A 25,405-nucleotide genomic window follows, 5' to 3' on the forward strand; every position below is an offset into this window, starting at 1 on the left:
ACCTCAATGTACTTCTTGGAATGAATGCCAAAGAACTGGACACAATACTCAAGGTGTGGTCTCACCAGTGCCAAGTATAGCCGCACAATCACCTGCCTGGTTCTGCTGGTCATGCTACTCTTGATGCAGGCCAAGATATCGTTCACTTTCTTGGCCACCTGAGCACATATTGTTCATCAACACCTGCAGATCCTACTACTGCTGGAATAACTGAACTGGCCTTCATCTTGAAAGTGAAAGAATGCTCCAAGCCAGCACATCCAGGCTGCAGTGGGCCTTTGGCTTTGACACTCCCCATCTAAGCACGAGAAGCTTTCCCATGTGCTCATCACGAGCACAGTAGCAGAAGGACCACAGAAAATCCTCCTTACACACACAGACTAAATGCTGCTTCTCTCAAGTTACGATTTTGCTCCTTTAAAGAAGTGTATCACTTACCATATCCCAGCCTGCAATTTATCTGCTGCTCATAGCAGCAGAGATATTTGCTCCTTGCTGTTTGCACGGGTCAAGTTACTAGAACTGTCGAGAGAAAATACTCACTCCATTTGAAAATAACTGGCTATGGATACCATCTGCCTGAACAAAACGGATGTCTGATTGTGCTGGAAGCACTGAGATACAGTCCACATCTAGCAAGTTATATTCTCATTACTCAACATGTTGCTTGGTTACCTCATCAAACTTGTCATCCGTGAGGAAGTCTGTTTCATCAAAAACAACAACCAACCCATAAGGCTAATTCCTCTGAGACTGCAGTGGGGGAATCACAGAATGCTAGAATGGCTTAGGTTGGAAGGGATCTCAAATATCACCTACTCCAACCTCCCTGCCATGGGCAGGGACACCTCTCAACTAGATTCAGCTGCTCAAGGACTCATCCAACCTGGCCTTGAACACTAAAGGGAGGAGGCATCCACAACCTCCCTGGGCAGTCTATTCCACAGTCTCAACACCCTTATACTGAAGAACTTCTTGCTAAGATCCAGTCTAACCCTGCCTTCTCTCAGCTTTAAACGCTATCCCCGTGGCCTGTCTTTAGACATCCTCATGGAAAATCTCTCTGCAGTCTTCCTGTAGGATCCCTTCAGGCGCTGGTGTGATGGTTTGGGTGTTACCTGGACACTCACACTGAAGAAAATCACCCCGACTAGACTCAACTGCTCTGGAAATTGACTTGAGCTTTCTATTTACAGCTTAGCACAATATCCAAGCAGGTATTTACAAAATATACAGCTATAGACAGAAACAGACAAGTTGAAAAGTAATACAGAAACACCACAGACCTCCCAGAAACCAGAGTCCCCAGAAAGTGCTCCCAACCACATTTCCACCTTCTTTCCATCCCTCTACTTTATCCCAGAATTTGCCTTACGTTCAAAGTGAGTTTGGAGAGTTGGCCAGGGGGGTTAGGAAGCAGATGGATTAGTTAGGCAGCAAATTAGAGAGAGAAGTGCATGCAACCAGAGCCCAAGAGCAACTCCCTTATCTACGTTTATGTTCTTGTGTTTATACATCTCAGCAAGCCTATGAGTGAAGTAGACATCACCACTGTTTCCTTCTCACAGCCTAGCAACTAATTCCTCTCACCAAAATATCCCAGCTAGCTTCAAACTGGCACAACCCGAATGCGGCCGTAAGGTCCCTCTGAGTCTTCTCTTCTCCAGGCTGAACAGGCCCAGCTCCCTCAGACTATCCTCACAGCAGAAGATTTATTAATTTTTTTACACTTCTTTCTGAAGTTTCAGATCAAGACTAAGTTGCTACTTTCATACCTTGGACAACAAAAAGGATGGTCACACAGACTTGAAGCTGAGGGATGGCAGATTTAGACTGGAGATTAGGAAGAAATTCTTTCCAGTGAGGGTGGTGAGACACTGGAAGGGGTTGCCCAGGGAGGTTGTGTATCCTCCCTCCCTCGAGGTGTTCAAGGCCAGGCTGGATGAGGCCTTGAACAGCCTGGTCTAGTGGGAGGTGTCCCTGCCCATGGCAGGGGTGTTTGGAATTAGATGATCTTTATGGTCACTTCCTTCCCAAAGCGTTCTATGACTCTATGAATCATTCTCACAAAATTCTGGGATGCCCCAGTGCTGGAATGCTTGTGTGAGGTTTAGCACCACGAACACCTTTCTTATTCTCAGAAAATGCCAGGACCTAAGGCTACAAGCAAACCACTTAACAATCAGTTCATCACCTTTCTGTAGGCCATTGAGTACAAAGTTAGAAGGCAAACTGACAGGCACAACTGAGCATGTCTGGCACAGTCAAATGCTTGCTACACAGTTCAATCAAGTGATCTTGGAGAGCTTTCCATTGTTCCAGTTGTTTGTGACCATTTGGAGGCAACCTACAGACAGGGTTAACACTACACCAGGCTTTCCTAAACATTGCTCTCTGGAGAGAGATGCTGAGGGGACTGAAACCTCAGCCTTATGAGGAGAGGTTGAGAGATCTGGGGCTCCCTAGCCTGGAGAAGAGGGGACAGTGGCAGATCTTATTCATGCTGGTCAGTATCTAAAGGGCAAGCATCAGGAGGGTGGAGCCAGATACTTCTCAGTGCTGGTCAGTGACAGGATGAGGGACAATGGGCACAAAGTGGAGCACAGGAGGTTCCACATAAACATAAGGAAAAAGTTCTTCACTGTGAGGGTGACAGAGCCCTGGACCAGGATGCCCAGAGAGGGTTTGGACTTTTCTTCTCTGAAGGCATTCCAAACTCTCCTGAATGGGCTCCTGTGTGATTTACTCTGGGTGACCCTGGTCTAGCAGGAGAGTTGGACTATATGACCTTCAGAGGTCACTCCCAACTCCTATTACTCAGTGATTCTTTGGTTGCACATCTAGCCATTTTGTGTGGTCTCGTCACACCTTTTGGGGGCCAGGTAATTCCCCAAACCACTACATAAGTGTATACCTCCATTTTCCCACAGGCTGTGCAGAATCCAGCGAGCTTCAGTTCTGGGAAAAAAAAAACCACACAGCATCAGCAACAATAAGAACAACAACATTTGAAACTCTCACACATTAAAACAAAACACCACCACCCAAACAACAACAACAAAACCCCAACAAAACAAACCAACAGTGACCAGACAAGAAAACCCACAAGTGTAAACATGTAAAGAGGTAGGAATTTTTGATGGGGAGCTCATAGAGGTGGCTACCAGTCTGTGTGGTGTTTTACCACCACACTGGGTGAGGCCACACCTTGAGCCCTGTGTTCAGTTTTGGGGCTTCCTCTATAAGACATTGAGGTGCTAGAACATGTCCAGAGAAGGGCAATGAAGCTGGTGAAGAGTTTGGAGAACAAGGCTAAGGAGGAGCAGCTAAGGGATCTGGAGTTGTTTAGTGTGGAGGATGCTGAGGGAAGACCTCATTGCTCTCTAGAATTCCCTGAAAAGAGGCTGGAGCCAAACGGAGGTTGGTCTTTCCTCCCAGGTAACAAATGAAGTAGCTTCAAGTCGCATTGGGGGAGGTTTACACCGGATATTAGGAAAAATTTCATCACTGGAAGGGCAATCAGGCATTAGAACAGGAGCTGGTGGAGCCACCACACCTCAAAGTGTCTAAAAGACATTTGCATGGGATGCTCAGGGACATGGTCCAACAGTTGTGTACTGGGAGATACTAGGCTGTAGTTGGACTTAATGATCTTAAGGGCTTTTCCAGTCAGCTGACTGTGATTCCACGGTTTAGATTAGTTCAGAACTTTGTAGAGTTTGACAATGGTTGGACTCGACGACTTCAGGGTCTTCTCCAACCCAAACACTCGATGCCTCTATCTCACGCTCAAAAAGCGGCACCACTCTGCCAGCTCCCGCTCCATCACACGGCGGCACCGAGCACACTCATCACCCTCTGGCCTTGCGGAGCCAACGCACCCAGCTCTGCCCCTCACCGCGTCGCCCCGGGCCTAGCACTGTCCTCGGCGGCTCCCCGTCAGGCGCAGTCCCCAGCACCTGGCCGCGGCGGCGGTGCGCGGGGCCTAGCGGGCCAGGGCAGACCGCGCGGAGCGGCGCGCAGGGGGAGCTGCGGCGAGCTCGGCACCGCCCCCGGCGGGCAGACGGGGCGCGGCGGCGTCACACGGCGGCGCCGCCCCCCTCCCCCTCCGTCCCCCACCCTCCTCAGCTCCCGGCGGCCGCCCCCGCCCGCTGCCGCCGCCGCCGCGCACCCGCAGCAGCGGCCGCTCCGTCGGCGAGCGGCAGAGGCAGCCCCGGCCCGCGCGCCCGGCGCACCCCGCGCAGGTGTCAGGCGCGGCCGCAGCGCGAGCAGCGGCGGCGCTGAGGGAGCACGAGCAGCGCTTTGCCGCGGCGGCGGCGACGGCCGCGGTGGAGGAGGAAGGCGAAGAAGAGAAGGAGGAGGCGGCGGCAGGCTGGTGGGTTTGCGTGTGGCGTTGTGCAAAGGTAGATGGCGAGGAGAAGGAGATGGTGGAGCGGAGGGAGAAGTTGAAAGGTTGGATGCGGTGATTTATGATCCCTTGCAAAGGCGGGAGGAGGAGGGGAGGGGATGGTGTTGGGGGGGGGGGTGTCTGTGAGACTTAAGGAATAAAATCAATCCGCTGCCTGCTCTCCCCGGCGTGAGCTGCCTCGGGGGAGCGGGAAGCCGGGGTGGCGGTGGCAATGGATGTGGCAGCGTTGCCGTTACTTAGCGGCGGCGGTGGTCTGGGAGAGGCGAGGGGGTTTGTGCATGGAGAATTTGGGACATTTTGCGTTGTGAGCCAAGAGGAGAGGGGGCACGCGGCTGTCCTCGGTATGTGCCCCAAAGTGCTCAGCTTCTTGCCGATGCTGGGCGCTTGCCAAGGGGTAGAAATTATCCCCTAGGCGTCTTAAATACAGCTGCAGCCCGAGAGGGCAGCAAAATCGATCCTTCCAGCCGCTTAGCAAAGAATTTGATTCTGGAAATTACGTGGAAAGGAAGAGATTAATGATGCTGTTAAGTCTGCTTTTGAATTAGCGGGCTTCTCCCTTTGGTAGCAGCAAGGTGGTTTGGTTTTTCGGTTGTTGGATTTTTTTCCAGTTCTTTCCCAGAGCCTTTCATTTCATCCGGTCATTTGTGAACTCCCTGGTCTTGCCCGCAGCCGGAGACAATGCTGTGTGTTCTGTACACCGAGCATTCTGCCGAGGCTGGTGCACGCCAACCGAGCCCGGCTTTTATTAAGGATTTACCGACCTATGGGTGTCTCTCTCTCTCTCTCTTTCTCTTTTTCTAATTTGGAAAGGCTCAATCGGGGCACCTGTGACTAAATCATAAATTTTCTTTTGTAAGAAAAGAAAATAAAACCGGTTGTAGAGGGGTGGGGGAAGCCTATTATTGCACTGGTGAGGCGCCGAGTGCAGCAGCTCCATTTCTGTTGGTTTGTGTATGCTTCTCGCCACATACGTGTGTACACAGTATCCATTGCTGGGAGGGATCTCAGGTACTTCAGAGCCCAACTGAGACGTATCTACATTAATACATTGTTCTCTTTAGAGCATGGCAATGCCCCTCCGCTTTGGAAATGACTAGACAAGACTGTGCTGTTTACTGATAGCGCATGAATTATACCGGCAGTCATCAATAAGGGATTGTTTGCTGTCTTTTTTCCATGGGTCTTTCTCCTTTCCTCTTCCAGTCTTCCATTCTCTCTCTTTTCTACCTTCCTTCACCACCATCTCTTCTTTCTCTCTTTTTCTCTGCCTTTCTCTCTGCCTCTCTTGCCGCTGTGTGTGTGTGAGTAGAGGAGAGGGCAGGTGCCGCAGACAGAGGCGGGCAGGGATGCTCTCGAGGTGGGATCCCCGCTCTCCGCGGACACCTGTAGGGATCGCTCTGGCACACACTCCACTCACATTCGCGTCCTTGCCCGGCTTCCACCCCCGCTCTGGGCACACATCTGCGATGCCCCTGCTCCCCACGCACTTCCCGTGCAGCCCCTTTCCCTTTCGCGCCCCCTCCCTCGCTGCACCTTCCGCATTTCCTCACCACCCTTTGCTTCCTAGGAGTGACCAGCCCAGCCCCAGCTACAGTGACACACACCTCGCGCACCTTCCCCGTACAACCGTTCCCCACATACCAGCGTGCAGCCCCCATCTCTCTTCACCCACGCAGCCTGGACACCCCCCCTCCCCCCCCCGTCATTTCTCACAACGCCTCCCGACCACACACACCGTGTCTCACACCCTTACTCAGCACCCTCCCCACCCCACGAACCCCAAATCCGCTCCCACCCCGCCGCAGCGAGGCCTTCGCGGTTCCCCGTAGCTTCCCTCCTCGCCCCTTTTGCACCCACTAGGGCTTCCACTCGTGTCTTACGCCACCAGCAGGGTGGGGGCCGCGGGAAAACCCCTGGGCACAGGGAGCCGCCGGCAGTGGGCCCGGGGCCGGTTGCTGCCGCCGCCCCGTCGGGCCGCGCAAGGCGGAGCTGTTCTGGGTGCTGAAGGCAGGGCGGCCGCTCGGCCGCTGTGCCGCAAGCCCGCCGCGCCCTGCCCGCGCCTTGCCCGGGATGAGCAGTGGGGCTGCCGGGCTCCGGAGCAGCGGGGAATGGACCGGGGGCTCCTTCCTGCCACGGAGCCTCCCGGGAACCACATTTTGAAGCGGAACTGCCGGAAATCCCTCAGCTGGGAGCAGTACTGGGAGGGGTGGCACCTGCTGGGTTGGAGTGGACAACCACGGGGCGATTTGCTGCCTACTGCATGGCTGGCCTCTGCCCGCCAAGTTTGGGGGTTCTCCGTGCCTGCTTTTTGCTGCTCTTGCCTGCATCGCATGTGACAAATAACAAAAATAAAGGTGTTGACGTTTAGGGGAATGAAATTAAATATAAAGAGGGAGTAGGAGGTGACTTAGCACCTCTCAAACGTGTCAGGTGCAGGCAGCTGAGGTGTGTGCCAGCTTTAAAGCAGGTTTTTCGCCCTGGCAGGCTCCTCTCTGCCCCCTCTCCCAACTAAGACACATACACTAGCCCAGCATAGCGCTTGACAGCAGCTTTGGACATGGTATTCTGCCTGTCTAAGTGCTGCTGGCTGAAAAATGGGAGGGAGGTGAAGGGGAAGCAGGGAGGGAGGGAGGTGCTGAAGAGCCTCTCCTCCATGAGGAGAGATCTGCTAATACCCACATTCCAGAAATGAGATAGGGGCTTAGGGGGAGAAAACCAGAGAAGGGAGCCTCTCAGATGAAATGCTTCAAATGTTTAAACCTCTTCAGAGGAAGAGAGCAAACTGTGGCATATATATTATTTTTAAAATGAGGAGTTGTCCTCTTAAAGGCAGCTGAGTAAACAGACATGAAATACTGCAGCCCATTTTGGAGGGCTAACACCTGGGATTAGCTGATCTGCATTGTGAATAATGTCAGCATCAGAGCTGCCTTGAATTGGATTTTCCCAGCCATAGCAGAGAGTATCAGCACTAAAAGAAACCAGGTGGCAGGGAATAAAATGTGGTTTGAAATAATAATAATAAAAAAAGCCTTCTAAGAAACCATTGCAATTCTTGCTCACCCCATGAAAACAAACCAGTAGGTGTGCCATGTACAACGAAACCTGACAGCTCCTGCTGGGAGCTTAGGTCACTTTATATGTTTTTGAGCTGTGTTGGAAAGGACTAGAACTGGGCTTGGTAGCATCGTCGGCATGAATAGGACTTTAGCGCTTTGCAGGTGCTTGCTGTTGTCATTGAATAAATGCTAGCATAAAGACCACTCTCTCCTCTTGACATGGTTCTTGTAAGAATAAAATGTACTACTAAAATATCTGAAACTTTTGGAAAGGTAAGTCCTTCACACATAGATTATGGCATGGAAATGTAATCTGGTCTAAGTATATACATTAAGAATTAGATTTAGTGCTGCAGATTACTAGGATTTCTCACTAATTCCAAAATTACAGCAGCAGTCATTTTCCTAACAGGGAACAGAAAAATTAATCACAAGCATCCACTATTGATCAACTTTGTGATTTAACATGTTATTAGTTATCATTTCTTATTATTCTGTTTCAATTCCTTGCAGATTAGAAACAGAAACAATAGAGGAAAATCACCCCCCCTGGATCTTAGCCTTGGCCTTTTGCAAGCAAACAGAAGAGGAGCTGTCAGGCTTTGCATGTCAAGTAGCCACTCGGCTGTTTGACAGCTTCTGGGTTTCAACCCCACTGGGATTGAGGCAGCTCAGGAAACCATGAGCGATGAGTCTTGTCATCTGCTGACGCTGCTCTAGCACCATGGCAGACAGTCCGTGATCTGACAAGAGGATCTGTCCTAGGGAGGCAGCGCTGGGATTGGTAATTGGCTTCCTGGGAAACTACAGCTGGCAGAGAGGATGTAAAAAGAGGTGTGCACGTGCTGGGATATTGCTACAGTCTTGCTGAGTTGGTGGATCCACTTGGAGGAGGGTTTTGCCACCGCTCTTGGTTTTTCTCCTAGTTTGGTAATGTTTGCTTTGGGAAAAATTTCTGCTGACTCACCCACTCCTGGACACCTTTTGCGAACCCTGGCCAAGCAGTGAAGAGACTCAACGGCATCTTCCCTCAGGTGCAGGTCCCCTCTGGTGGCCCTAAACCCCATCCTGTGGGGCACTCGCAGCCCCCTGCCCCAGGGAGTCCTCTGCAGTGACCCCCGCACGTGGGGGCGGGGGTGAGCGTGCCCAGACTTTCCAGCGTGGCCTGTGCCCGGCAAGATTTTACCCTGTCTGCCACCGGGGCCCCAGTGCCGTCCCCCGCCGGCCCTGCCGCCCCACTCGCCCGCCCCAGGCCGCGCAGGATGGGGCCGGCGCTGGTGCGGCGCGGGGGCTGCCTGCTGCTCTGGCTGGCCCTGCTGCTGGGTTGCTGGGCCGAGCTGGGCAGCGGGCTGGAGTTCCCGGGGGCTGAGGGCCAGTGGACCCGCTTCCCCAAGTGGAATGCCTGCTGCGAAAGTGAGATGAGCTTCAACATGAAGACGCGCAGCTCCAGCGGGCTGGTGCTCTACTTTGATGATGAGGGCTTCTGCGACTTCCTGGAGCTCATCCTCACCCAAGGCGGGCGGCTGCAGCTCAGCTTCTCCATCTTCTGTGCTGAGCCTGCCACCCTGCTCTCCGACACTGCGGTCAACGACAACCTCTGGCACGCCGTTGTCATCCGACGCCACTTCAAGAACACGACGTTGATCATTGACCGGGCCGAAGCCAAGTGGGTGGAAGTGAAGTCCAAGCGGCGGGACATGACTGTCTTTAGCGGCCTCTTCTTAGGGGGGCTCCCACCAGAGCTGCGGTCAGCGACGCTAAAGCTGACGCTGTCCTCTGTAAAGGACAGGGAGCCCTTCAAGGGCTGGATAACGGATGTCCGGGTCAACTACACGCAGGCGTCGCCAGTGGAGAGCCAGGAGGTGCGGCTGGATGATGAGCAGAGCCGCCTGTGCGCCAGGGAGGACGTCTGCCTCAACGGGGGTGTCTGCTCCGTGCTCAACGACCAGGCCGTCTGTGACTGCTCCCAAACGGGCTTTCGGGGCAAGGACTGCAGTGAAGGTAAGGTGCCATTTCAGCTCGCCCCACCGCCCCCTTCCCCATGGCTCCCTGGAGGGGATGGGTAGGAGGCCAGGCTTGCATGGAGTTTCATCTGTATGAGTGGATCTCCCCTCCCTCCCTGCTGAGCCTCCAGCTCCCCTCTTCCCTGCCTTCCCCTCTCTGCCCTCCCTGTGTCTCTGAGGCTGACCATGGTGCTATTGCTCTTTTGTTCTCTTCGAGGCTGCGTGAGAGGAGGAAGACGAGGAGGAGGGTGTTTGGTGTCTCCCAGAGGCGGGGTGTGATTTAGGCTCGTCCCAGGCAGAGGAAAGATGGCTTCTGGGTGTTACCTGAGTAGGAGGGGTTAGCCAGCACGATGCTTGGCTGAAGTCGGGGGGTGGGAATAGTCACACTGCGTGGAAGCGGTGGAATTTTACTGAATTGAATGCAAAAAACCGACCTGGGTTGATTTCTGTAGGTTAGGGAAGACGCAGAGTCCCCTTGGCACTTGATAACTGCCTCTGATACGTGGTTGAAATCAAATCAGTGATTTACTTGTGAGTTCCTGAAATTGTTGCTGGGGATGAGGAATCTTCAGCAGAGGGTTGTGCTTTGACACGAGCGCGAAGGGTACCGCCTTGCAGTGTATTGAGCGATTCACCGTGCCAGTCAGACAGAGAGAATACAAAAGGGTAAGGGGTGAGGGGAGGATGTGCATTCTCCAAGACCACAAAATGAATGAATATTTTACCAAGGAAAAGAGGGATTTAGAAAAGCAGCATTTTACAGATACCATCTACGGCTGAATCACAGTGTAAAACATGCTTCGTATTCGAGGCTCATTGTTTTTGGTGAGTGAAAGGAGTGTCAGCATTTACTTTGCAGATGCATCTAGGGCTTGCTTTATTTATTTTCCATCATTTTGCTAGCAAATCTATCCTTGCTTGCAGCTGCTTAAGTGTAGAAGTTACCTGTGTTGTGTGACTAGATGAGGATTTGAAGGTTTATGGGTGAAATGAGAGCAAATGTATCAAAGGAAAATAGAATCATGGCAAAAGTGGAGAGCAGAGACCTAAGTTGGAAATGTTAAAAGGTAAAAAATAGTAAATAAGATATTATCAAGGCCAAATGAAGATCTTCACTGAGTGGCTGTTTGACATTTATGGCTGAACAATTTGCCCTTAGCATTTCTATCAGATTTCACTCATTATAAGCAAGAAAACATCATTTGTGACTGTGCTTTATTATGTAACACCTTCTGTCCTTAGTGTCAGTACTCAAAACACTACAGTCGTTTTGCATCCTGTTTATCAACTGTTTACCTCCCATCTGCCATTCATTAAAAAAAAAAAAACAACACAAAAAGCAAAAATATTAAGATTTAAAAATAATTCTTAATAAGTGAAGAGCAAATGATAGGTGGTGCTTTCAATAGCACAGTCCCAGAAGCTCTAAATTCCAATTCCTTATATATCAGGTGAGATCATACCAATGGATCCAGTATTTGGATGTGCAGTTTTTATAGGTGGGACTACAGAGGGTTAAGCTGAGAGGAGGATGAGAAATAAGAAGTTGGTTTAGCATCTTTGAGTTAGGGACTATTAAAAATCAAAAGAAGATAAAGGAAAATTAGGAGATGTAAGGGAAGTTAAGAGGTGTAGAAACTTGGTTGAAGCAGCAGTGGCCTTTTCTATATTATTATTAGGCATTTATATTCTAACTTCAACAGGAGTTGGTTTCTTTGAAGTTATTTACAATATGTAATATATATTAAATGTAGTATTTGATAAACTCATTTCTTTGTGCAATAGTAAGCCCAATAGCTATTTCTTGAGGACCATTTTTATGTTTAGGTTGAATGTTATTGAAATAAATACATATCAAATAAGCTCAGTAGCTATTTTAGGACCATCTTCATGTTTAGATTGAATGTTATGGAAGTAAATACGTATTAAGTAAGCTCAATGGTTATATTTTTTAGGACCATTTTTGTGTTTAAATGGAATGTTATTGAAATAAATACATATCAAATAAGCTCAATAGCTATTTTTTAGGACCATTTTTATGTTTAGATTGAATGTCATTGAAATAAATACATCTCAAATAAGCTCAAAAGCTATTTCTTTAGGACCACTTTTATATTTAGATTGAATGTTTTTGAAACAAATACATATCAAATAAGCTCAATGGCCATTTTTAGGACCATTTTTATATTTAGATTGAATGGTTTTGAAACAAATACATATCAAATAAGCTCAATGGCCATTTTTAGGACCATTTTTACGTTCAGATTGGATATTAGTGAAATATACATATTAAATAAGCTCAGTGACTGTTTTTTAGGGCCATTTTTATGCCTAGATTGAATGTTACTGAAATAAATACATATCAAATAATCTCAATAGCTATTTCTTTAGGACCATTTTTATGCTTAGATTGAATGTTATTGAAATAAATATGTATTAATTTTTTTAATGCACCCTGAAGGAAGATAACACTGAAAATAATACTTAGAATCCCCCAAATTTATGGCTTTGTTCTAATACTGAGAATTTTATAACTGACATGACTGGGATCAAGATTGTTCTCTCACATCTCTTGACCACTAAGAAGCCTTGTAAGATAATAATAAGACTTAAGATTTTTAGCACCCTAGCAAGACTGTAGGTTTTTAGTGCACTTTCTCAGAAAAGGGTAATCAAGTATCCAGGTTCTGATTTAATCTGAAACAGGAGGCAACATTTTCACTGATATAGCAATAGAATGGAAATAGTCCTATGCTGTTGACTGGGAAAAGATAGTCCCCTTGGGCAGGTTTTGATGGAGGGGAGTAGTAGCTACTCCTGTGTGCAGCTAAAGATGCTGAACTCTTTTATGAAAGAGTTAATATTGTAAGAAACAGCAAAGGCAGAAGGACACAGGGACCATCATCCTGTCTGCCAAGAGTTAATATTGTAAGAAACAGCAAAGGCAGAAGGACACAGGGACCACCATCCTGTCTGCCAAGAGTTAATGTTGTAAGAAACAGCAAAGGCAGGAGGACACAGGAACCACCATCCTGTCTGCCAAGAGTTAATATTGTAAGAAACAGCAAAGGCAGGAGGACACAGGGACCACCATCCTGTCTACCAAGAAAGAAACCTTGGCTACTGTTTGGTTCTTTGTAGCCAGAGCAGAAATGATGGGGTTGAATTTTATTCCTCCCTTTCTGGCATGTGTAATTCCCTACAAACCTCCCTAAGAGGTTGCCACTTTTGAAGGGTGGAGAATCATATTAAGAGGGCAAGGATCTGGAGTGGGTGTTCTGACTTTTCATTCATTCTCTTGTTTTGCTGTTTGCCTGCAAATGGTTTAGATGAGGGGGGAGTGTGTGTGGAAATTGCCAACTTTCTACTTTTATGTGAAATTGCAACCTCATGTCCCTTTATTTATTTCTTTCTTTTAAGATGAAAAGTGATCATTAGATATGCTTTAAAGATGAAAAGCGATCACTAGGTACTCTTCAAAAACTAAGAAGCAATTGTTAGATAGTCTTTGAAGATAAAATGCCATCCCTAGATAATCTCTTCTTTGGATTTTAAAAACAGTTTTTATAATTATATATATATATATATATATTTATTTCTGTCTTGGGTTTAGTGCAGTTCTGCATCTGCTGTCTGATAAACTGTCTTGACAGCATAACAAGAACTTTAGGAATCAATATCCTCAGCAACAAAGAGAACCTTTCAGAAATCCTGTATCCTGACTGAGATGTTTGAGAGATTAGAAATGATTGATTTATAGAATCACAGAATTTACAGTCATTGTTTCAGGGCTTAGCATGCAAGTTTTAATAGAATTTATTGTGAAGGAAAAAAAAAAAAAAGGTGTGGTAGGCTTTTTGCATATTGTCATCTTTGCAAATCTCCTTATTTATCCTGAAGGAAGATTTTCTTAGGTGAGTGAAGTTTGAGTCAAGTTTGTTCATTTTGGAAGACCCATAGTGATGGTGCCAGTTAAATGATGCTATCAGTTAAACGATCCAATCAGCTAAGTGATACTATCAGCTATGTATAAACTCGACTGGCTAGGGCCAGTTATTAGTTATATACAAAGCTATTCCCAGTAGGCTTCACTGTTACAGTGTCTCAAGGGAGCCTTCAAGAAAGCTGGGAAAGGACCTTTTAAGGTTTCAGGTGGTGATAGGACTAAGGAGAATGGAGCAAAACTAGAAGTGGGTAGATTCAGGTTGGATGTTACGAAGAAGTTCTTCACCGTGAGGGTGGTGAGGCACTGGCACAGTTTGTCCAGGGAGGTGGTGGATGCTCCATCCCTGGAAGTTTTTAAGGCCAGGCTGAATGGGGCTCTGAGGAACCTGATCTAGTGTGAGGCATCCCTGCCCATGGCAGGGGGGTTGGAGCTAGATGATCCTTGATGTCCTTTCCAACCCTGGCAATTCTATGATTTTTGAATCTATCTAAAACAGGAGTAGCTTGATTTGTATGTTATCTGAACTACACCAGTGTAAGATCAGCGTAAACCAGAAAGGAATCAAATTCATTGTGTTCACTCCTGCCCTTTGTTTGGAGAGGTTCTAAAGTTTTTGATGGGAGCTTTGGCATGAATCACAGAAAAAGGACTGGAGTTTTGCTGGGGGTGTGCAGTCCACAGGATATGAAAATACACCCTGTGGCAGTTCTGTTGAGGATGAGTCCCTGTTCCTGTGAATAAAAACAGTGCAAGAGCCTTCTGAAACAGAAAACAGAGCTCTATTTAATACTGAAACAGAAAAGGGGATATTATTTGATGTAGAAAGAGTGACTCAGTCAAGGGAAAAATACACAAAATTATGATCAATTTAGTTAGGAATAAGACTGGTATTAAAATAAACCCTGATTGCCATATCAGCTCTCTGATAACGTTTTGACATGCATCACAACCTATTCACTAAAAACTATTACTCCCTGAAAGGACATCAAGTGGTATGGCTTGATTCTGTGACAGGAAGAGCTGTTCACTAAAAAGGCTGCTCTGCAAAATCAGATTTTTAGGGAATTCAGTCAGGTAAGGAGAATACATAATTCGTATCAGTGAGCCTGCTTACTCCTTTTCTTCTTGTGCTTCTTATGGTCAAGTTTCAGAAACAACCCCCTTATTTAAAATAGTAAATTAAGAAAAGAATGATCCTCTAACTTTAGACAAAAAAATACATGTATTTAATTTTCCCTTCCTCCTCAGTCGTATTAATAACCCTCACCATGTCTAGTATCCTGCCTGAGAAAACAGGAGGAAATATAAAGCAGGTAACACATCTTGATTTGGGAGAAATTCCTCCCAAGCTTCCTGTCACTCCATGCTCTTCCGCTTGTCTGTCTGTAACTGGGAAAATAAATGGTGTGTAGGATGACTTCTCCTTTAGAAATGTATCTTGCCTACATGCTTCAGTAGTAGCATGGTATAGAGACAGCTACTCTCTCAATTCAAAGCATTCCTCATTCAGAAGTGTTGAGTTTTAACTGTTCTACTGAGCTGCTGTTTTGTGAGGGAATAAGTGAGGACTGTTCATGCAACTGCTGACTGGAAGATGCCTTCTTCCCTGTCAGATATGCAGAAGCTGATACCAGCTCTGCTTTGAGCTGTGAAAATGATTCCCCTCTTCCCCTCTTCCCCTCTTCCCCCTTTATTTATTTAAGGAACTCCAGCTGTCTCAGACTAGCCAGCATTTAGATTTCTTTGGGTTCTGAATATGTTGCATCAGTCTTTGCTGTGCATATTTACTTCTTTACCATCTCTAAAGGTCTCCCAGTATTCTACATTTTTGAAAGTTTACATGTTTCAATTAATTCTTCTACCTTGAGTAAAACATATTTTGGCATTAATTCTCTTTTGCAGTATGTGTATTTGAGTGTGAGGTGTTAAATGTAAGGAGTTCCATCTAAACATGACAAACCTCTCTAAGGGTGCTGGAGCCCTGGAACAGGCTGACCAGAAAGGAGGTAGAATCTCCATCTCTGGAAACAATCAAAACCCACTTGGATGTGTTCTGTTGTGACCTTCTTGGTGAGGGTATTGGACTCACTGCTCCCCAAAGGTCCCTTCCAGCCCCTACCATACTGTGATACTGTCCATAATGAATCCTAACAGAGTAGCCACCGTGATCTTTATTGTTCTTGAGTAGGTCTGGCAAAACCTGTGAGCACAACTCTCCTTTTGCTTTACACTTCATAATCATCATCTCCAGTATGACTGTCGACTACATGATCAGCATTTTATCTGCATGCTGAATTTCTTCTCTGTGCCAATGGCCACTGGGGTGATGCCGATTTAGGAGGAGGGCTGGAAATCCATTTGAGATTCCACTAAGCTTCTGTGGCATTCACTGGTGATTTGATTAATTTAACACTTGAATTTCATTTAAGATTTCTGAACAGTAACTTTGCTGTCAGGGCAGAATTGGTTTGTCTGCTCTTTCTAAACAGTGTTTTTTTTTTGTCAGGGCAGAATCTTAAGGGCAGGTAGTCAAGTGATCCCAAAGTCTTTCAAAACCGTGTCCTTCTCACTTAGTTGGGCAGAACTTTGCATCCCTTTCTTGATGCCAGTTGATAAATTATTTGATTTGCTAAGATTCAGCATTCCAGGATATTGATTTCAATATCTCTTTGGTGTAAAGTCACAACAGTTTCAGTACTGTGTCACTGCCAATTAGGAATTGGCAGGCTGTGGTATATTATCTTTTAAGAAGGCTGCTTCTTGAATATTGCTAATCTTTTCAAAATGCTGATGTTGAAAGACTTCCAAAAGACCACTTTACACCTGTATCATGTGCCTTACTACCCAGGATCAATAATATTTGTTTAGTGAGATTGTTGCTTGCCTTTGTGCCTGCCTAAGGTGCAGGCTCCATGCTAATTTTAAAAATGGGCCCCTCTTTACAAGGACCTCAGGTGAGAGAGTTCAGTGCAGAGCCGCAGAGATGCTGAAGGCAGTGGAACATCTTCCTGCTGAGGATAGGCTGAGGGAGCTGGGGCTCTTTAGCTTGGAGAAGAGGAGCCTGAGGAGTGACTTAGAAAGCTATGAAGGGTAATGCTGGGGGGAGAGAGCCAGGCTCTGCTCAGTGATGTCTAATGACAGGACAAGGGGCACTGGGTGCAAAATGGAGCAGAGGAGGTTCCACAGGAACGTAAGGAGAAACATTTTTTCTGTGAGGGTGCCAGAGCCCTGGAGCAGGCTGCCCAGAGAGGCTGTGGAGTCTCCTTCTCTGGAGACTTTCAAAACCTACCTGGATGTGTTACTGTGTGACCTGCCCAGGGTGATCCTGCTGTGACTGGGGAGTTGGACTCAGTGATCTTTGGAAGTCTTTTCCAACCCCTACCATTCTGTGTTTCTGTGAAATGATAGAATGCTGATATGCTAGAGGAACTGCCATCTAGCAGCACAGGACCTTGTGTGTTGGGTTTGATCATACTCATTCAGAATTTCAGCATTCTATAATAAAGCTGTCTCTATTTTCATGTAATTACACTTCAAGGCTTACAGGCATTTTAGACCAAATGTACTTGATCTTTTTTCTCAGCTGCAGGTTAGCTCCCTAGGAGTCTTTTAAGAGTAGATTCTAGTCAAGGAGTTGTGGGCAAACATTTGGATTACAGAACATATAATTTTATCCCATCATCGTTACAGAGCTGATGGATAGGAATGGGGAAAGAGGCTGGCAAGTAGAAGTGGTTCCTGATAGAAACAGCTTTATATAGAGGCTAACAACATATGCACGTGTGAGGTTTGTGCCTCTTGTAATAGTCGTAGCAAAACTGATTACTGATTTAAAACAGTAAGGTTCATGTCTCTCTGTAGCTTGAATTAATCTGATGTTTTATCTTCCAGAAGCCTTGGTGTTCCTTTTAGAATATGTCTGCTTCTGGGCAAGCTTTTTGCCTTGCAGTGTACTTGCAAATGGTCTTCCTTCACAAAGGGTGAGGGGCACTCTGACGTGTCGTGTGCCATGTTGTACCTGAGGAGTAAACTGTAAAGCCCAAAGCATGCTTCTTTCAGCGGAGGATTTGGAAGGACACACCCTCAGCTGTGTTGGATATAGAACTGACCAGCAAAGTCAGAGTGCAGAATACTTTGATGCCTTCAGTTCTGTGCTGACCTGAGATCATAACATATAAATCCCTTAACAAATAATGTAACCTTTTTTCCCACAGAGCTGTGCACTTTCTCAAGTGACACTTTCTCCTTCCCTACTGTGATGATAGTATCTGAGAGTATCACAAGCACTTTATCAGCCTGGATTGCATTATCTTAGGTGCAGAACTCAGTCTTTCAGCTCAGGTTATCTTCTGTGAAACTGCAAAGTAATTGTATGTGGTGGGTTCATGCAAAGGCCTGGCCATTCTCCCTGCTTTTGGTCTACAGGAAGGCTGGAGAGGGACTTCTTGAAAGGATGTCAAGAGACAGGACAAGGGGGAATGGTTTGAAGCTGAGGGAGAGCAGGGTCAGAGTGGATCTTTGGATGGAGTTCTTCAGTATGAGAATGGTGATACTCTAGAATAGGCTGCCCAGGGAGATTGTGGCTGCCTCCTGCCTGGTTGTTTTCAAGGCCAGGTTGGAGGCCTTGAGCAGCTTAGTCTAAATGCGAGGTGTCCCTGCCTGTGTCAGGGAGGTTGAAGTAGATGATCTCTGAGGTCCATTCCAACTCGAGCCATTCTAGGATTCTATGATAGGATTTTAGATTAGGGTTTTATGTAGTTGTTTATGAATGTGGAACTATTTAGCTGGGTCTTAATAAACAGCAAATGATTTCTGTTTTCATTTTCCATTGCAATCAATTTGAAGTCCTATTGACTCAAGTTCAGAATTAGGGCAAGCCTCATAACCTGCTGAATCTGAGCTTATTATTCCAGTGGGACTGGAAAACCAGAAAGGATCCAGGACAAATTAAATAACCTGCTGATTCTGACTGTGGAATTCACCCAGGAATATCTACAGAGAAGAATACTATTCATAAATCCAGATATTTATGACCAGCATCATTATGATAATTATTCAGTGCATTAATACATGCTTCTGGACCATGCTGTGAAAGCAAAGTGTTACCACTAAGGTTGTTCTACATTTAGGGGGCTTTGATTTATGGGGAAAAAAATAGACTTGTTTTACCCCAGAAAACTCCAACAAAACAGGCAGTGTATTCAGTCAAACCACTTTTGCAATTGCTACCACTGCAAAGTGTGAAGAATTTATTCTGACTTGGTGTTACGCTGCAATGATGCTACTGAGATGTGCAACTTGCAGATTGCTTTTAGTCTGGTAGAATGCACAAGGTCTTAAAATGAAAAATCTTGACTTTTTGGTCTAGAAAAAGGCCTTCCAGTTGCTCAGAGCCAGAGGCACTGGACTGATTCTTCTGACAGTGGTGTCTATTTTGTAATTAACAGAGCGTGTGCAGCTGTTACGAAGGTCGTTGGTATTACACTATCCAATTGGAGATACAAGTCACAGCTCCAAAGTTTTGGAAGGACATCTTAATTTCTGATGTAGAATGACCTTCATGTTGGTGGTCTTTCTCTTCTGTGCTTTTTAGTTTCAGCAACAGATGGGAAACAAAACCACCCTTTTTGTCAAAGGAGGTGTTTCATAGATTTGTAAGTTCATAAATTCATAGAATGGTTTGGGTTGGAAAGAATGTTAACGATTGTCTAGTTCCAACTCTTCACCATGGCCAGGGACACCTTCCACTAGGACAGGTTGCTCAAGGCCTCATCCTATCTGGCCCTGAACACCTCTGGGGAGAGAGCATGCACACCCTCCTTGGGCAACCTGTGCCAGTGTCTCACCACCCTTTATTGTCAATAATTCCTTCCTAATCTCCAGTCTAAATATGCCCTCTTCAAGCTTCAATCCAGTCCCTCTCATCCTATCACTACGAGCCCAAACAAAAAGTCCCTCCCCAGCTCTCCTGTGGGCCCTTGTCAGGTACTGGAGGGCCTTTCCATGACATCATCCCCTAGAAAAGAAGTGGAATTTCTTCAGGAAGTTTCTGTGAAGCTGAAGGCTTACAGAGATTACTGTTTGGCTTACTGTGAGCTTGGTTTTCCTCACATGGTCTCATGAGAGGAGAGGCAGCTGAAAGTGGTAGTTCTATACCAATAGCTGCTTGTCACTTAATTTTTGAGACTCCCCTGGGGTGATATAAGAAAGATTTATAGATAATTTTTTCTAGTAACTGGTCAATACTCTTCTCCTGCATCCTTCTGAGATGAATGTTGCTGAACTTCCCAGGAGCTGATTTTTTGGTGAAGTTTGTTTTATAGGATTCTTGCTGCAGTAAAGAATTTCTGTGGTGAAATTGCATTGCAATGAACGTGAGGTGTTTGTTTTATTTTCAGAGATAAATTTGGGGCTGTCATTCAGCATCAGACAAAGGATTTCTCTGGTTTGGTTAAAGATCCACTGAAGAATTCTGACTACAGCTGTTATGTGCTTATGTAAAGCATTCCTGACTTCAGTGTTAGGAGGGAAACACCAGCATTTTCCCACTAGTTCACAGACTCACAGATTGCATTGGGTTGGAAAGGACCCCCCGAGGGTCATCTTTTCCAGCCCCCCTTCACTCAGCAGGGACACCTCCAGCTAGATCAGGCTGCCCAAGGACACAGCAAGGTTGATCTGGAATGTCTCTAAGGATCTTTGAGACGTCAACCACATCCCTGGGCAGCCTGCTCCAGTGCTTCACCACTCTCATTATGCAGAACTTCCTCCAGATGTCTTCTCCTCTGCTCCACTTTCAAACCATTGCCCCTTGTACTATTACCATAGTCCCTTCTAAACAGTCCCTCCCCAGCCTCCCTGTAGGTGTGTGTCCCCCCCCATTCAGATAGTGAAATGCAGCTCTAAGGTCTCCCTGCATCCTTCTCTTGTCCAGACTGAACAGGCCCAGTTCTTTCAGGCTGTCCTCACAGGAGAAGTCTCCTAGCCCCCTGATCATGTTTGTGGCCCTCCTCTGGACCCGACCCATCAGGTCTATGTGTCTCTTGTGTTGGGGGCCCCAGAGCTGGACACGGTTCACCTAGAAGAAAGTACAAATTGAATCTATTTCCTTGTTGACTCATAACTTCAGTAGTTTTCCATGAATGCTGTATTAGTTGTGATATTTTCCAGGAATTTCTGTGGGAGTTTTTTTGTCACTGTTCTTTATCTGAGGTATTTGGAGGAGCAGCTGTGATGAAAATTAGTTACAGAACCTTGAACTTATGTGCTTTCCTCTCCAGCAGCTAAACAACTGAATGTGACATTATAATAAGTTGAGCATTTAAGCAATACAGCCCAATGTTTATTCTTATTTTTCATATTAGGGATTTTCAAACTCAGGAAGTTCCAGTGGCAGAGAAATGTTTATTTTGTAATAGGACTTTTGACCTGCTGTTCTTGCAAATCCCCTGACAACCATATTTTTATGCTCAAACATTTAGAGATTTTATCCTCTTCATTGACTGGATCCCATTGTCTTGTTTTAAATATCATTGCAGTCATTAAATGAGGAGGACCATCCTTGCACAGAATAAATCATTCAAGTGTGTAAAGGGTCTGATGGTTAAACAAATCTCTGGTATCCCCTTTTTGATCCCTGAGTCACGCTGGTGGATTTTGTGGCATATGATTCCATAGTTTAAGATGTACAATGCAAGTAAATGACATTTTGGTCTGATTTGTCCCTATGGGAAAACCAAACACACCATAGGATGGCTCAGGTTGGTAAGGACCTCAGAGATCATCTGTTCCAACCTCTGTGCCATGGGCAGGGACACCTCTCAGATAGACTGGATTGCTTAAGGCTTCATCCAACCTGTCCTTGAACACCCTGGGGGTGAGACATCTACAGCCTCCCTGGGCAGCCTATTCTAAAGTCTCACCACCCTTGTACTGAAGAAGTTCTTCCTAAGATCTAACCCTGCTCTCTCTCAGCTCCTGTCAGTTGAGGAAGTAAGAATATTTGTCCTGGTACTCCTCCTGTGTCTGTGGAAATGAGGCTTGGTGCCTCTTGAAGCTAGTATATTAATTAATATATGAAGCCATTATAAAGTAAGAACACAGACTTGCTGGGGAAGGCATAGCAAAGGGCCACAAAGTTGCTCAGGATTCTGGAACATCTCTTTTATGATGAACTGGGGCCTTTTAATTTGGAGAAGAGCAGTCTGAGGGAGGATCTCATGATTGGATAGGGCTGGGTGCTAGGTTGGACTGGATGATCTTGGAGGTCTCTTCCAACCTGGTTGATTCTATGAATGCTTATCACTACTTGAAGGGTGAGTGTCAGGAGGATGAGACCAGGCATTTTTCAGTGGTGCTCAGCAGCAGGACAAGGAGCACTGGGCATGAACTTCAACCTAGGAAGTTCCATCTAAACATGAGGAGGAACCTTTTTGATTTAAGGATGACAGAGGCAGGCTACCCAGAGAAGTCATGGAGTCTCTATCTCTGGAGACATTCCAAACCCACATGGATGTGTTCCTGAGTGACCTTTAATTTTTCTATATCTTAAGAGGCAAAATAAGAACATGCATGATTTTTTTTTTGCCTTGTAATATTATGAATGAACAGCCAAATACGTTTTTGTATCCTACCCCTGTTTCCCACCCTTGCTGCTGGGATATTAAAATGCTTGCAGTTTGAAAATAGACCCTTTATGTATTCCTTTCTTTCATTTCCAGTCTACATGTTTGAACCAATCTCCAGACTCATTTTGTTGTACTTAGGTAGGGATATAGTGCACAGGTGTTTTAAGCATTGCTCAGTCTGACTCAGGCGAGCTTACAGATCAATAAAGGTAGGGGTGTCAGTCTAGCCTGTATTAACATGCTGCACAGAATCATACAGTGTTAGGGGATTGGAAGGGACTTCTAGAGATTATTCAGTCCAACCACCCTGCCACAACAGGACCACCAAGGGCAAGTCATGCAGAAGTGCATCCAGATGGATTTGGAATGTCTCCAGAGAAGGAGACTGCACAACCTCTTTGGGCAGCCTGCTCCAGGGCTTCATCACCCACACAGCAAAGAAGCTTCTCCTCATGTTGAGGTGGAACCTCCTGTGCTCCAACTTGTACCTGTTGCTCCTTGTCCTGTCACTGGGCACCACCCAAAAGAGCCCAGCACCTTCATCTTGACACCCACCCCTCAGATATCTATAGATGTTGATAAGCCTTCTCTTCCCCAAGCCAAACAGCCCCAGGGCTCTCAGGCTTTCTTCATAGCAGAGGTGTTCCAGTCCCCCAGTCGTCTTTGTAGCCTCTGTTCGATTCTCTCAGCAGATCCCTGTCTCTCTTGAAGTGGGGAGCCCAAACCTGGACATAGTATTGCAGGCGTGGTCTCAGCAGGGCAGAGCAGAGGGGCAGGAGCACCTCCTTAGACCTGCAGGACAGAGTTTCCTTGATGCACCCTGCTCTGACAACATTACTAAGTTTACCAAAGGAAGCATTTAAAAGCTATGAGCTGTCAGGAGAAAAGCTACTGTACGATTTTAATTTCCTCTGTTTCTGAGTATCCATTATGCAATAATCTCTAATTACATGCTCACATACCACTTTTTCCTCAAGCTTTCTGCCTCATTCAGTGCATCATCTGGATAAGAAGTTCTTCAATATTTTGTTTTCTCTTTGCTGTTCAGTGGCTAGCCCTGAGCCTTATTTATCTTCCATATTCAAACCAGCTCTGAAGAGGAATTATTAACTGTTCCCTAGGCTTTTTCATAACAACAATATCGAGGCTGCCACACAAGTATTAAGAATTAGGCAATGTTCATGTAAGATGCCAGATGCTATTATGCCAGCTGGAGAGGACCAAGGCAAGAGACTGCAGGTTAAAACAGAGTGCACAAGATGAGTGTTCCTGAGAACTTCACATAGAACACTGCATGCTCTAAGCATCCTCTGCAGCTTCCAAGCACAGCTCACACTGACTCCCAATTCCAGGTCTGACTGATGAGCGCTGCATATCCTGGGATATCCAGTGAGGCATACCCCCTGAAGATGCTGGTGCCTTCATCAGCTTAAGAAATGACCAGGTAGATAATGCCTGTCTTTAAAAACCTGGACACTTCAGGTTGTGAAAGCTGAGGCTGTTTAGCATGGGGAAAGCTTGGGGGAGACTTTACAGTGGCCTTCCAGTATCTGAAGAAGAAAGCTGAGGAAGGACTTTTCACAAGGGCTTGTAGTGATAGGATGAGAGGAAAATGATCTTTAAGCTCCCTTCCAACCCAACCCACTCTGTATCTTCGAGGCAGTGTTTCCCTCTCCTTGCTCTGTGCTAGCCCCCCCCCCCCCCCCCCCCCCCCCCCCTTAGGCAGGAGTCTTGCGTTGCAGGGGCAGGCGTAGTGCTTGTTGGCACCACAGCTTTCTTCATTACTCAGTCATTGCCTATTGCTAAGAATAGAGCTCTTCTGTGTAGAGAACAAGCCAAGGAGGCTCTGGAGACAATTGCATTAAAGTCTATAATTAAAGGCTATATCATAACATATATGAATACAGTTACATAAGAAGCCTTATGTCTCCACACTGCTATTTTTGACTTTGCAACCTAAACAACTTTCTTTCAAGGTAGTAAAATACTCAGTGTGTGTATTTTTTTTATGGATTTATTTAAAACACTGCTCCCACTCAGATATCCCAGCCCCAGCCTTTGTGTTTTCTGCTCTTTAATGAGGAAGCATCTTTTCCAGAGGCCCCATTCCAAGCAGGGATGTTGATGATGTGCTGACGCTCCCCCTGCTCCAAAACTGGATAGCTGGACTTAGCACAGGCTACAGCATTTCCAATGATAGGGAAGACCTGGGGAGGTTGAAGCTGAAGCATGCAATCAGAGTCCAAGCACTTGCTCAGGAGTTTCATAATACAATGTAAGACATCTCCACTGACAAGATATGACCATCAGGATCAGGGAAGTGATTCTTCCTCTCTGTTCTCTCGTGAGCCCCACCAGGACCACTATGTCCAATTGTGGGGCCCCTATCCTAAGAAGGACATGGAACTGTTGGAGAGGGTCCAGAGGAGGACGTGAAGAAGATCAGAAGTCTGGAGAAGCTCCACTATGGGGACAGGCTGTGCAAGTTGGAGCTGTTCAGCCTGGAGAAAAGAGGGCTGCAGGGAGAGCTCAGAGCAGCCTTCCAGTACCTGAAGGAGCTACAGGAGAGCTAGGGAGGGACTTTTCACAAGGATTTGTAGTGACAGAATGATAGGCAGTGGTTTTGAGCTGGAAGAGGTTAGATTGAGACTGGAGATTAGGAAGAAATTCTTTTCAGTGAGGGTAGTGAAACACTGGCACAGGTTGCCCAGGGAGGTTGTGGATGCCCCCTTCCTGAGGGTGTTCAGGCCAGGTCCTTGAGCAGCCTGTTCTAGTGGGAGGTGTCCCTGCTCGTGGCAGAGGAGTTGGAACTGGATGATCTTGAAGGTCCGTTCCAACCCAAACCATTCTGTGACTCTATGAACATTGTGCAAAGCTATTTTTGAGAACGTTTGCAGGATGAGCAGATTCTGGTGAGTTTTCAAAGGGTTGGCAAAAGGCTTAACCCTGAAAGCCAAATTACTGCTGCCCAAATGAGTTTTATATTTCTGCTTCAAAATAAGACAAAAGTCAAAAGGAATCAGAATGGAAATGAAACTTCCTTAGAGTTCCCTTGGGGAGATTCTCCTGCTAACATAAATGTCAGGTTTTCAGCTGAGATACATTTTTTTTGGTGACTAAATCAAATATATTTTGTTTTAAGACTAAAATAAGAAGACATCTCCACTATGCTGGGTCACTCTTGATTTTCTTTAATTACTATGCTTGATCTTCCTCTCTAGTGTGTCTGTTAAACAAATAAGTAAATGAAGCCTCACACAAAATTGTTTTACTGTATTGCAGAACTTTTTTTTCCCCCAGGGAACTAATTGAGATTGAAAGTAAAATCTAAGCAGTATATGTGCACACCTTCTGCCTCAGTG

At 46.2% G+C, this 25,405-nt stretch overlaps 1 protein-coding gene across 41 annotated transcripts in view; it reads left to right on the forward strand.

Moving 5' to 3' along the window:
* The first annotated feature begins 4,212 nt into the window (after nucleotides 1-4,212).
* The window catches only part of NRXN1 (neurexin 1), an 841,287-nt gene continuing 820,094 nt past the window's right edge, over nucleotides 4,213-25,405 (forward strand). For 27 of the 41 annotated variants that reach the window (XM_064164258.1, XM_064164279.1, XM_064164265.1 and 24 more), the window contains exons 1-2: nucleotides 4,236-4,375; nucleotides 7,981-9,468. In XM_064164258.1, the coding sequence (XP_064020328.1) occupies nucleotides 8,730-9,468 (739 nt within the window). In that variant the 5' untranslated portion in view covers nucleotides 4,236-4,375; nucleotides 7,981-8,729. Of the gene's footprint in view, nucleotides 4,404-7,980; nucleotides 9,469-9,687; nucleotides 9,914-19,814; nucleotides 19,936-23,395; nucleotides 23,646-25,405 lie in introns of those variants that run through there. The other 14 variants (XM_064164294.1, XM_064164293.1, XM_064164292.1 and 11 more) reach the window with 11 other exon arrangements.

The sequence above is a fragment of the Pogoniulus pusillus genome, chromosome 25, assembly GCF_015220805.1.
Source record: "Pogoniulus pusillus isolate bPogPus1 chromosome 25, bPogPus1.pri, whole genome shotgun sequence".
NCBI lineage: Eukaryota > Metazoa > Chordata > Aves > Piciformes > Lybiidae > Pogoniulus > Pogoniulus pusillus.